This window comes from Scophthalmus maximus, chromosome 19 (genome assembly GCF_022379125.1).
Source record: "Scophthalmus maximus strain ysfricsl-2021 chromosome 19, ASM2237912v1, whole genome shotgun sequence".
Classification (NCBI taxonomy): domain Eukaryota; kingdom Metazoa; phylum Chordata; class Actinopteri; order Pleuronectiformes; family Scophthalmidae; genus Scophthalmus; species Scophthalmus maximus.
This window is the reverse complement of record NC_061533.1, coordinates 15,863,453-15,877,227: the sequence shown is the minus strand read 5'-3', so window position 1 is coordinate 15,877,227 and position 13,775 is coordinate 15,863,453. Positions and strand designations below refer to the sequence as shown.

The 13,775-nt window shown below is 45.0% G+C and overlaps 1 protein-coding gene across 1 annotated transcript in view; it reads right to left on the bottom strand.

Annotated features, from left to right (window-relative positions):
- The window catches only part of slf1 (SMC5-SMC6 complex localization factor 1), a 29,308-nt gene that overhangs the window by 2,733 nt on the left and 12,800 nt on the right, over nt 1-13,775 (bottom strand). The window contains exons 14-15 of the mRNA XM_035640203.2: nt 11,268-11,360; nt 9,977-10,159 (exon numbers count right to left, since the gene is read on the bottom strand). Of these exons, the coding sequence (XP_035496096.2) occupies nt 9,977-10,159; nt 11,268-11,360 (276 nt within the window). The remainder of the gene's footprint in view (nt 1-9,976; nt 10,160-11,267; nt 11,361-13,775) is intronic.

Below are 13,775 nucleotides of genomic sequence, written 5' to 3'. Positions count from 1 at the left end.
TTGATCAAAGTGGCCACAAGAGAAAGGCGGAGGGGTGGGAGACGGAGCAACGTGGCAAAACTATAGGACAGAAACATGGACATGGAAAAAAAAAATGTATCCATCTTTGTCACTTGAGGTGGAATGACTTTTATAAAGGGAGGCTGTCATTCTTCACGCTGCACACTGCTCCGTGCCTTCCTCTGAGAGGGCCGGCCTTGGACTGAGCTCCGCAAGTGGCCTCAAAGCCTGAACCAACAACTCAAGTGCTCGGTGGAGTGTTTTCAACCAAAAGTGGAGAAAAGGAAGAAGGGAGGACAAGGTTTGCTCCTCCCACTCCTGGTTCATTCTTTTTGCACCCGTCAAAGACGAGCGCGGCGATACTTCTATTCAGTTGGCACGGCACGGGCGTTGCAACTGCTGTTGAACGTATCGAACAGGCAAAGGGGCAGAAACGCATGAACTAAGTTAAGAGATTATTTTACATCAGTCGCTCTTGAAATGCATGAATTCCGTGCATCTGTTAAATAAGATGAAACTCCTGCAGCGTGTTCTCCTCATGGGGGAAAAATTGCTTGTTGCAGGAAATATATGTAAATGCATTAAACGGGGATAATTAAGCGTAAAGCACCCGACACTCACACTGCAAGTCAGACTGACAATTTCAATGAATTGTCAAACAAGAGGAACCGTGTTGAACTTGTTCTGTAAATACAGTGATTCACAGAACAACTCGCTCTTTCCTTTTTTCTTGCAATCGAATACGCCCGACACTTATCAACTACAGTCCTGTTGTTGTTGTCCATGTACAAGATGCGTGTCATCAGCATGAGGGGAAAGAGAAGATCGAGACGCGCAGTCTTACAGCCTTCCCCGCCGTCATCGTGTCAAACCCGGCTGACAGACGGGCTCCAAGCGGTGGGATGACACTGGTGTGGGGAGGGGAGGGCCCCCGCAGCACGGCCCTGGGCTCGGCTTGCTTGACAGGCCCGCACCACTGACTGTACAGCTGCGTGTTTGATTGTAGATCTGTCTGCTTGAAAATCTAACATCGGTTTGTGGCGTCTGCCATTTGTCGCATTTGCGTTTTCCCCTGCCCGACTTCTTCTTCTTTTTCCTTTCCATCAAGCATCAGCTTGTGTCTTTTTGCCTTCCCAGGAATTTCATGGAATGTCTCCTCCTCCCCGTCTATACTGTACTTGTATGTTTCCTCCACTGGACAAGAGAATCAATTGCTATTTATTATTCACCGGTGGATATAAAACAGGCTCTGACGTTCCACCACACGGCTCAACAGCACATTATACAGACGTCAACGGTCGAAGCCCTTGTTGAATTACACATTTACCGCCATAAGACATGAAAATAGCATCACTACCTGTTTACAATGCAATACACAAGTGCGCGCGCGCACACGCACACACACACACACACACACGCACACACACACACACACACACACACACACACACACACACTGTTATGAGACTCGAGGCTGGGGGATGGTTTTGGTGCAGGGACAGCGACTGAAGTGAATCCAGGTATTGCCGCTGGGTGTAAGATATGCTGCAGTGGAGATAAATACAACACCTGGGGGATTACATGAGAGCACAGGGTAATTACACCATCCTTTATGTGTGTGTGCGTGCGTGTGTGTGTGTGCAAGTGTGCGTGTGTACATGAATGTGAAAATGCCCTGCTAAACCCTGTGCTCGGAAGCTACAGCAGAGGGAGAGAATTCACATGCCGAGCAAAAGCCACTGCCTGATGCACCAGCCAGATGCACAAACACACACACAAACACACACACTTTCACATACACACGCATACATATACATACAGAGCGCAAAGCCCTTTGGCCTTTAGAGGGCAGGCGAAGACAAGAAATATAAAAGCAAGAGTGGAGGAAGGGGAAATTGGCGCAAAAAGAGGGAGGGAGGCAAGGAAAGAAAGATGCAGTGCTCCCTCCCCCTATGTCTCTCTCTCTCTCGCTCGCTCGCTCGCTCTCTCGCTCTCTCGCTCTCTGGTCTGGGCTGGGGCTGAGGCAGACAAGCTGGGAAGCAGGCAGCTCCACAGCATGGTAAACATCCTCTCCCTCTCCCTCTCCCTCTCCCTCTCTCTGTCTCACAGACTGAAAAAGAGAGGCAGGGCGAGTGTGTGTGAACTGCAGCCAGGGGCACGGCATCACATCTCCACAGGGAGATGCTCGCTAGCGACTAGAAACCCCAGCAAAAACAACAAGGCCGACCGAGTGCAGCACCAAAGCAGCCAGCGGAGAGGCATCAGACGCGGGGAAAAAGAAAGACCAGCCAGACATGTGGATATGCTAAACCCCCTCGCTGCTTCGGCATCGGGGTCTGAACACTCAGTGATATATTTATCCGCTCTTCCACCTTGATATTCAGTGCACTTAATGAAAACGCGGATGGCAGAGCCTGTGGCGGGGGGCACATCACTGCTGTACTGCCCGTGCGATATCTCCCTTTTGAATTCAGCCCCAACTAACCTAATGTCGTCACAGCCAACCAATTAAAACCTGTGTTCTCAGTCACAGGTGAGCATCAGCGTAACAGGTTGTGAGACACAGACACAGATTACAGCTGGATCATGGCGTTTAGGGAAGGAGGGGGCGGGCAGATGTGGACACCAACTGCTCACTTTGTGTAATCCCCCCGTCACTCCAACACCTTTGGTGAGGTAGCATCAGATATACGTAGACTCTGATTACTGGATGCTGGGCAATCTTAAAGGGGCAGTAAGCCATTTTGGAGAAAGATCGTTTGTTGTTGGTATTTTGACTGCACTGGCAGGGGGCTCGAAGCCGCAGCCTCATGTATGGGAGACAGTCGCACTGACCACGGGGTCAAGGCCCCTGACTCGTAGTGTCCGTCGCGAGCACATCTCTCGAGGTGTTGGGGCGTTTTGTTTACAAACTGCACACACCGTGTTGTGTGGTGCGGTCTGCACCATTATTTGATGTTTCAAATTTACCAGGGCTGCGCTGAAAAAACAGATGCAATAAATACAGAAGGAATTTGACAGTCAGTCTCATAGGCACAATGACGTATTCCAAATTGAATTCTCTGCGTTTACTTTTCCATTGCAAAGATTATCGCAACAAGAGTTCATGACCAGTGCAACCTGCATGTTTTATGCAGATAACGGAGGTAAAAAAAAATCTACATCCCAGGTAGTTGCTCTGTGAGGCATAGTGTTGCTTTGAGTTAAACACCAGCACGCTCTCAATAATAATGCGAACACGTTGATGTTTAGCAGATGTATTGTTTATCATGTCTATCACTAAAGCCAGGGCCTGTGGGAATGTCATATGTTGACATCCCTTTTATCTGTGCCCAGATATCACAATTTATTAATTTAGAAACATTTATTTTTCACAAGTTCAATTTTCCCTTTTACTGGCCTTCTCCTGTTTTGTTTGCCCCCCCCCCCGAGAAACACTGGACACACTTCATGGTGAAAAGTGAAAAATCGTCAACCTCTGTCTCGGTCGCTGTCTTCCTCTGTCTCTCCACATATAGTTAGGGCAACGGCCCTTTTAAAATGCGATATGACATGACAAAGCAGAATTATAACTGAGATCATTTTGATTAAATCTCTTACTTTTATTGGTACAGGGAAGGCCACTGAGAGCTAGCTCTCCTTTTCAAGGACGCCCTGATTGCAACGAAACAACTGTAAACAGATAAAAGCATTAAGTGATATAAACATCAGAAAGAATTAAAAGCAATATGTAAAAGCAATAAAACACATAATATAGGACATATTAAGTTGATAAAAGCGATATATGCAGACAAAGGTTAGAGCTCAATGACAACGCAAATCAAATTGGACTGCGACCAAGAGGCATGGACTCTTACTATGATTATTATGAAAAACTGTCAGTTGATGCATTCATGTAAATGCCTTAAACAAGCTATTGCCAGTGACGACTTTGTCACATATGGCCGCGCCTTTCAAAACATTTCTCTTTAGATTTGACATTGTGCAGTCAAAGTTAGACTCGAGGACTTTTGACTCACTTCACATTCTCGTCTTGAAAAGGAGGAGTGGCGCCGCGCGCCGTATTCCCCGTCGCCGCGCCACTCCCAACTCTTTGTTTTCTCTCGAGTTCTTCATTTAGAGGTGAGCTAGAGGTGGCCTTTACGCCTGCAACAATTAAAAGTACAACACTCTACACGCGCTGCAGGGTTTGGCTCGTCATTGAAAGCCTCCTCTGAGCACACACACACACTCAACCGCTGTTGAATTCCTTGTTTTTCACTATGTGACCCCCTCCACCAGAGTTCAAACACCTAGCACGGATGATTTCAACACACTTTGTTGACTTCTCGTTAATGACCTTCAAATAAGTACTAGTTTTTTCCCTTGCCTGTACTTTCTATAGGCTTTTTTTCCTTTTCATTGTACTATTTCATTAATTCCTGAGTTGTTCATAAAGTTTATGGGGGGTTAAGTACTATCGTTTTGCACCTACTATATGATGATTTAAGTTCAGGGCTGACACAAAGACAGAAAATGATCCTCATGGCCAACGAAACAAAATCATCTCTGGCCTTTAACCGTGCTGTTTTTCTTTTCAATCAGCGTGGAAGCTAATGAAAGGACTGAACTGAGCCTGGAAACTCGGCTCTGTTTGCCGATGAGAGAGCATATGTTTTAGCACTTACACTTTAAAGCTCTCAATTATCATGAAGTAGAAGTAAATATATATATATATGTAAACTCTAGCTGGAACTTGTAGATGGTCGAGGACAGTAAAAAAATAAATATTATAGAAATAGTTTAATGTTCCCTGACCTCTGCCCTTTTCCTTTTCACTGACGCCAGCCCCCTTTGGCCTTCATTCTCACTAAATACTGTAGCTGCTTAAAAAGGAAAAAAAAGGGCAAGACCTGTGAGTTTGTACTTTGTTGCTGGGCATGAAACCTTCAGTAACAAATGGTAAAACAATAATATCTTGGATCCTCCCCTAATCTGTAAGATAAGCACACCCGAACACACACACACGGACAGGGTTTTATCTGTTTACCCTTCTCTAGGAGTTCCGTGAGAGACAAATGCAGCCACCTGAAAACCGCAAAAAGAAAGGTTGGGGGGTGGATAGTGAAATGCAGGCAGGGAAGAGCGGAGAAAAAATAAAGAAGTATCTAGTCGAAAGCATTCCCAGCGAGGGAAGTCCTTGAAATGCAGCCTGGAGAATCCTGCAGTTGAAACATCAACACACCCGAATGAAGCCGAGAGCTCCAAACACAGCCTCGCCTCTTTTAGTGCGAGAGCTCAGCTCCTCGCAGTTTCCAGTTCAAGACCCGCAGGGAAATAAGAGCTGAGCAGAAATGAACTTTCCTTACTGTGTTGACAGTGAAGAGGCCCAAGTGTGTCTAAAGCGCAACCTGTGCGTGTGTATGTGTCTTGTGTGTGTGTGTGTGTGTGTGTGTGCGTGTCTATGACAGAGATAGACAAACCGACAGAGACAAACCATGACTGACTACTGTGGTCCGAAGGGATTGTGTGCGTTTCCTGTGCCACTGAGCAAATGACATCTTTCTGCTCCACAAACACCCGTTCACATTGAGATCTGCAGGGACCACCGGATGCTGTGCAGAGAGCATGAGTGTGAGTGTGTTCTTGTGCGTGCATACGAGCGATGCACAAAAATCCAAACAGAAAGTCAAGGGGCATTCATGTAAGCAACCTCGCCTGCCTTTCTTGAACTTGATTCAAGTCAAACAATTTGACGAAATATTGAACTGAAAAAAGAAACTAAAAAACTAAAACGACGTACTTTTACACATTCCCAAACAATATTACTGCTCCTATGCTCTTTCCTCTTGAAGCATCTAAATGAGTCTGAGTGTGTGTGTGTGTGTGTGTGTGTGTGTGTGTGTGTGTGTTTACAAGTTGAGGTGGACTAGATGTGCTTACTAACACGGTGGGCTGTATTGAGAGGACGCCATCAGCGATTACGGTCTCAGGGCAGAGTGGTGACAGCTTAAAGGCTCTTTTCTTCATTTCTCCACCCCCTTTGCTCACTGACACGCCTCCTCTGTGTGTGTGTGTGCGCGTGCGTGCGTGCGTGCGTGCGTGCGCGCCAGGTCTGAACTGCCCAGCTGCCCAAGGCTCCGGGTCATTTTCCATTCCAATCAGGGGTACCGGCTGCCCTGACCACCCTGCAAAACTTAAACACTCCAACCAGCTGAGGAAGGGGCACGGGGAGCATAACATACTTAATTGCAAGCCAGCACAAACTCATTATAGCATGTGAGAATCAGGGAAATAACTGTGCACACATACACATGCACCAAAATATATAGCCAAGGACACTTCCATACTGTGTAAAAACAAGCCAAACACACACACACACACACACACACACACACACTTATACACAGGGTCATGTGGTGTGGCCTTGGGAAATGGGAAGAGGAGGGGAGGAGAGCAGAGTCAGCCTTGCCCTCAGCCATGGCATCCTTTCCTTGCCAGCTCTTTAAGCCTGGAGGGACTGAGGTAGAGGGGGTAGGAGGTGGGATCCATCCACCCACCCCCCCCACCCGCCTACAATTCACCCCTAAAAATGCGCACACACACACACACACACACACACACACACACACACACACACACACACACACACACACACACACACACACACACACACACACACACACACACACACACACACACACACACACACACACACACACACACACACACACACACACACACACACACACACACACACACAGCACAAGCCTGCATGCAGACAGGCTTACAAAGGGGTGAGATCATTCCCGAGTAAAGGCTTTGTTGGTGTGCCAGTGTCAGTGTTGCCCTCCCTGGCCTTGGCAGCTTGGTTCAGCCTGTCCGTTGGAAACAACTAGGACAACAGGGCGAATGCCTAAATGGAAAAATATAGTTTCAGGAGATGTAGCAGGCACTCAGAAGATTAAAACGCAGGAATAAAGAGAGCGGGAGGAACAGATATATACAGCATATCTGGCCCACTAGCCTGTTTTGCCATCATGGGACGGTGCAGTGAATCTCCCTGGCCAAAATTTTAAAACTATCTGATGTATGGCTGTAGAAAATGCAGCCACGAGCACTAAAGTCCTGCCCGGGTTTGGAGAGAAAACTGGAATGAGCAACAACATGAAGAGAGTTACTCTAACTATGTATGAGGAAGCCCCCAAAGCCAAAACTTTCCACATTTAACAACCTGGACTCAGAAAAAGAAAAAGAAAATCCTACGCCTTATCGATGTGTCCATGGCAACCGGATGAAGATCATGGAAAAGAGACCAAGAGAGACGGTATAGCCTGGAGTCAAGAGGACCACCTCATCAACAACTCCCTGCTGTAGCCTTTGGACAACCCGGCATCAAGGTGTGAGGAAACAGCAAACAGTCAGGACCAGAGCGGGTGGGGAAGAGGAGTATGATGTACAAGCCTGCAGGTGGTTCACATTCAGAGTATTCTTATCCCTATTGTTCTGCTCGGTCCCTGCTAAGAGACCTGGCCTAGACAGCAGACCAGACGTCTACTGCACACACACACACACACACACAGACGCACACATACATACACACTCGCTTCTAATTTTACTGATACAGATAGTTGCTTCTCCCTCTGACCTCTTTTAATTTGCTCTCCCTCCTGTTACCGACGGAGGGAGGCAGAAAAAAAAGAAGACGAAAAAGGGAGCGCTCTCTTGTTTCCTCTCCGGGACTAAACAATCCCAGTCTAATTTATTTTTTGAGGACAGAATATGTACATGTGTTAATGGGAAAGTCGAATCAAATTAACTATAATTAGGCAAACTGAGAAGTGAGCGGAGGCAGAGGTATGTTGCGTGGGTGATTTGTTCAATGCTGGCAAATAGCACCTCTCCCCACCCTCCCCAGAACACACACACACACACACACACACACACACACACACACACACACACACACACACACACACACACACACACACACACACACACACACACACACACACACACACACACACACACACACACACACACACACACACACACACACACACACACACACACACACACACACACCACCTGCTACCACACACCTATCTACCATACACCACTCTCTCCTTAGCTCCGACACCTGTCATGCTCACTTCAACCCTCCTGAGCTCAGACTGCATGTGGCATGCAAACAGAAAGACACCCAACTAGTTGAGTTGTGACACATTTCCCCCAAAAGAAGCGGCATGTGATTTACGCAGGTGGTGGATCCTGACTCTTCTAATCTTGTCAAAAAGACATTCGCAGACATCTTATGAGGCGATGCTGTAATCTGTTTGGACAGGACTGCATGAGTATTAAGAAGACAAGCAGTGGGGGCAGAGGGAGAGATGGCACAGATGATTGAGAATTAATATAGAAAAACGGACAACTGCTTCTGGCTCTGGCTCTGTTTGTCTTGGGCACACTGTATACAGGTAGCTGCTTTCAGACCAGATGCACTAGAGTCCAGACATTTTCCTCAAATTTTTCCAGAGGTGCTGCATGTGAGAATGCAAATGTTGCTCCTAACGTATTCTGGAACTCTTCCTGCCAGACCCTAAGAAACTCTACTTTCCAGGGCGGAATTAACGTCATGTGCTGCCCCACAGAATGTTCTGGAGGTTTTCCTGTCGGTGTGAACGCGTCTGACTCGGACAATCTCCCACTAGATCCTATATTTCCTATACTGTCAATAACAGCGAGTAATTGGTTGGATTCTCTGTGATGGGGAAATGCCCTTGTGCCATGTGTTTGTTTGAAACCCACCAGGCATTCTGCTTAAAAACGGACGTCTCCAAGTCTTCCATTGATAACATCATCAGGCTAATTTCTTCAGACTTTGGAGAGTTTCCTCCCGAGCCACAGAGGAGACTACGCAACTGCTTTCACAGGCCGAATAATAATCTAGGGGACGCCTGATGTGAAAAATGCGCGTCCCTTTAAAAGCTCCACCATCAATAGGTCCCCCGCGCTACCAGGAGGCTAGTTAAGATAAAACTGGCCTTGCTAATAAGGTCGAAAACAGCGTCCAATCTGTCTGTAAGCTCCGCTACATTTGTTGGCCGCATTAAATTGAAAGCTTGTCTTGGCTACGGCAGCAGTGACACGCCGCCCACCGCTGCGGTAAATCACCAGCTAAATGTCTAATTCTACAGATTAGCTCTCTTGGCAGCCAACTGGCCAGACAAGTTAAAGGTGTTTTATTTTAACATTATAGGATTCCATCAATGTGATGGAGACCATTTGGTTTAATGAATCGTTTCAGGGAAGATGGATTACATGAGGACATATAAAAACAGTTGGGTATATCCCATTCAATTAGGAAATATAAACATGTAACGTACAGGGGGAGTAGCAAATTTTAATTGAACCCGCCTGAGTGATGGCAGTGACAAAGTTAAGCACCAAGAGCAAATGTCAGTGACACAGTTTCAGCTGATAAAAAAACTAACCTGTAAAAGGAGAAAAAAAATAAAAAATCTGGTCCTATTTTGATTGACAGTTACAGTAAAAGCATTAAAGTCGTTTTTTACCTACTGATTAATAGCTGCTTCCCATATATCACTTTATGTGAGCAGACCACCCATAAAAATAGAATTACTGGATTTCAGTATTATGTAGGTAATATTATGCAGCATAAAATTCATATGTGCATCCATGTACAATAATGAATGGATGGATGAATTAGAAAAATCACTCTCCTAATCACGGGTTCATTTATGAACGCAGTGCTGCAGCAAACTCTTAAGAATGGATTTTTGAATTTGACACTCAAAGGTATTGATGTGCCACTTATCTATATCTTTCAAAACCATCATTATTATTTGGTTTCAGAAGAATATTTATTATTTAGGTAAAACAAATGCAAGTCGATATAGTTTTCAATGATGTTCGATTACACAAGATTACACTCTCAAGCACAGCGTCGGTGGGTGTATTGGTGACGTTGACCCACCTGCGTGCTCCAGGAGCATTTTGGCTATGTCCGTGTGTCCGTTGAGCAGGGCATCGTGAAGTGGACTAACTCCAGCCACCTGGTTGTGAAGCACAGGCACCGGGCGGTGACGTAGCAAAGCCTCCACACATGCAGCGCTGCCATGATTACACGCTTCATGCAGCGGCGTCCAGCCTGCGTGGTCTGCATAGTCACGCACACCCACACACCGCACACACACACAGGAACACTCATTAGGCAAGGTATATAATCCGGAGAAAATCAAACTTATCGGTCATGTCTTGCAGCTAAGTTGTTGGTTTACTCTCTCAATTAGTAAACTAGTGGGGGCTCATCGGAGTAACTTGCTACAAAACTTTTGAGAAACTGAAGAGAGACCATTCAAAGTGATAAACGCAAATGCTATTGAGTTGCAAAGGCCATACATACGATAATATACTTTGCATAAAATTTAGCGGATTTTTAAAAGAACGTTAAAAAAAAAAGATCAATGGCTTATCTGTTACTTTCAACGCCACAGAGGACTTTAATACTGTCGGACTGAGCTAAGGGTGCTTTTGGTATATCAAATGTGCCAGATGACATCACAAATAGGTGACTAACTACTCTTCATGTGCATTAAACATAATAATCAGAATTTCCAAGAAACGTTAAAATGTTGACACCATTCTATACAGGGTTGAAACGATCATTGAGAGACAAGTGGTGAAAAATAAAAATAGCGTGTTTGGAGAACATCCTAATGTAGATCTGCTTCATCCGACATGAAATAACTAACACCAAAAAAATGTTCTGCATCATTTAATAAGGGCCTGATTCTAACCCTAAGTGCAAGGTGACCGCGGTAATTGATTCGATTTTGGACATCACCACTTGCTTAAGCCCCCTGTTAAGATGCAAGTTAATTTTAGGCAGCTACTAAAGGTTGATTACACAATCGGGGAAAACCTTTTGAAACGGCATAACATTTCCATAAAAGACAAGTCATTATATTTGACCTAAAGGGACAAAAGAAAATCACTCTGAGATATCAAACGGCATTCAATTCACTTAGAGAAGAGAAATTCTATAAATCTGAACCTCTAAACCCATCCCGCTTTTCCTGGACACACCCTTTACATTTTAGCTAAAGGTTAAACCTCAATGATGACGCACAAGCACTCCGATTTCTTCTCTACCCCCTTCTTTTCACCAATGTTAATCGCTCCTCGAAACCCCAGAGCAAACAGTGGGAGTGAGATGACAGTGAGACACAGGTTTACAGAGAAAGGGAAAACGAAAAAAGTCTTACCTTCGACGTTGACGTCCGTGCCAGGAAGCGCCAGGATCTGAAGCACAGTTTCCACTTGGTTCCTCTTGCAAGCCCTGTGGAGGAGGGTCTCTCCTTCGTCCAGGACACACACAACGGACACACACACACCCAGAATAGAGAAGAGGCGGAAGATTAGAGAGAAATACAAAATTAGGGTGTGCCCGATGTCCTGCCCATTGTCCCCCTCCATACGGCGAACACGCCAATAAAATACCACAGAAATGTCCCAAACCCCAACAACAAAAAAAGCCTGACCTAAAAAAGTACACGCCGCCAATGAGGATGCGATTTAAGAGGACTGATGAGAAGCGGGGGGAGATCGTTCAAAGGAAGAAAAAAAAGATGGGAGGGGAAAAAAATTAAAGATGGAGAGTTGGGCTAATTCGCCTCGCTCTTTACTTCTTTCACAGACACAGAGATTTTCCACTTACACCCTGAGCCCAGCAAAGTTAATATCGGGGCAGTCGGCGAGTGAATGAATGAGGCGGTGCAAAAGTAGTCTTGCTTCCTGTCCGCTCGTCCCTATATTGTTACTTGAGAGGAAGTTATGGTAGACAGCCCACGCACAAAGCCTCGAAAAGGATTCTTCACAGATCCCGGGTTCAAAAGCTCCACTGGGCATTGCCAGTGTCACCACGTGATATTTAATCAGCAAACTAGCAGTGTACAGGCGCGGCAAAACATCTCAAAGATTTCATTTACATTCTTAAACACCATTTTCTGACCCTATTCCCTTTTTTTCTCATCTTTCCGCTCGTTCCTCACTTTTTCTGATACAATATTAAATCAGGAATGTATTAGTGGACCGGAGCTCCCTCTTTTCATGTATGGCTGAACTTCAGAGAGAAGTTAAAGGCCAAGCATGAGTGGCTCTGTGCTTGCCAGTATAATACAGGACTGCAAAGCCTGTAATAAATGCTTTACTAGCTCTCCCCAGGATGCCACGCCTGTACAGGGGCTCCACTCCAGTGCAGCGGAGCACAGACTGGGGCAAAAAGAGGTGGGGGAGGACGAAAAGGGAGGGAGTAAAAGGTTGGGGTGGGGGGGCAAGAATGAAGAAGCAGTGTAGGAGAGAGTGAAAGGGTTTCCTGTATTTCAAAGCAGATAGGGGAAATATTGAAAAAAGCTGGATCCTATTCAATCTGAAGAATTCCTTTCTTCCAGGAGGTGTCTTTGAGGATGCAGAAGATGTATTGATAAATGCCATCCGCCGGTAGCAAGGAGGTTGGACAGTGGAGGAAGAAAAAAAAGAAGAAAAAGGTTGGAAAAGGAAAAGAGTGTTTATCAAAAGGAGGATCATTCATGTTCTCCATAGAAATCCAATGCAAAGTAGGTTAAAAGTCTTTGAAGAGCTGGTTATATCCAATTCAGAACAAAAAGCATTTAAAAATCTTCAATGTCTATAAAACTTCTCAGCATATTTCAGTTATAAATGTTGTCGCTGCAAAAAAAACCTCTATGAAAATGCAAGATAAGATTAGATGGATTATTGGAGTAGATGGTAAATGATTGGTGTAGTGCTGCATTGAAGCGCCTCTCTACACCAAGCACCACCAAACTATACAACAAAATCATCATCATACATCAAGTATTATTAGAGCAGCAGAGTATCTGATGTTGCATTATGTCCTGCAGGTTCATATAATCTCAGCCTATCCAGTTGTCATTGAATATTCTGTTGAAGGCCTTAAAAGTGAAATGTAACAACACTGTTCAAACCTCAATGTCAAGTGAAAAAATTGAAAGACAAAAGATGTAAAAAAAAAACAAAAAAACAGTCACTTTCTAACCAAATTAATCAAAAACCAAAAGCTGTGAGAACACACAAGCAGGCTGATGACAAAGGCAGTTGACTGCAACTGGGTTCAAGCACGTTGTTGTAGGTGTCATGTGTGTAATTTCAACAGGCAACTCCATGAATGATACTAATTCACTAAATGTACTGTGACTCAACGGTAATGTCCACTCCCAGAACTTAATTGCTAAAATAACCAGAAATCAATTGTTTTTGTGACATTTTGTCAATCGGATTTTCAATCTGAAACCAAAAATGAAATTGAACAGGGATCTAACTGTGCACAGTTGTTGTTTGCAAATGTAAAGCAGACACTGGTGGTTGTACATCATCAGCACCGGTAACAATAATGAGGCCAATCAATGAAACAAACCAACAGTTCCAATCTAAAAATCATAAACACACAAACAGTGGGTGGAGCTCAGACCAAACTACAGTCCCTAATGAGTAATCTGTACCGTGTGGCACGGCAGTGTTCTACATGCGCTGCTCTGCTATTACTGGCCTCTAAAATGCCATGATTAAACACCCATTCCACTGCACCCCATGTGTACACATCCTCACAAATGCCAGGACCAATCCACGCACTGTTAAATCACTTTAATGGCTCCAATTTGGACACAACGCCTCTATTATAGGGGTAATTGCATGCTCAGCATTTACAAGCACGAAAGGGATAAATCCGCCTGTCC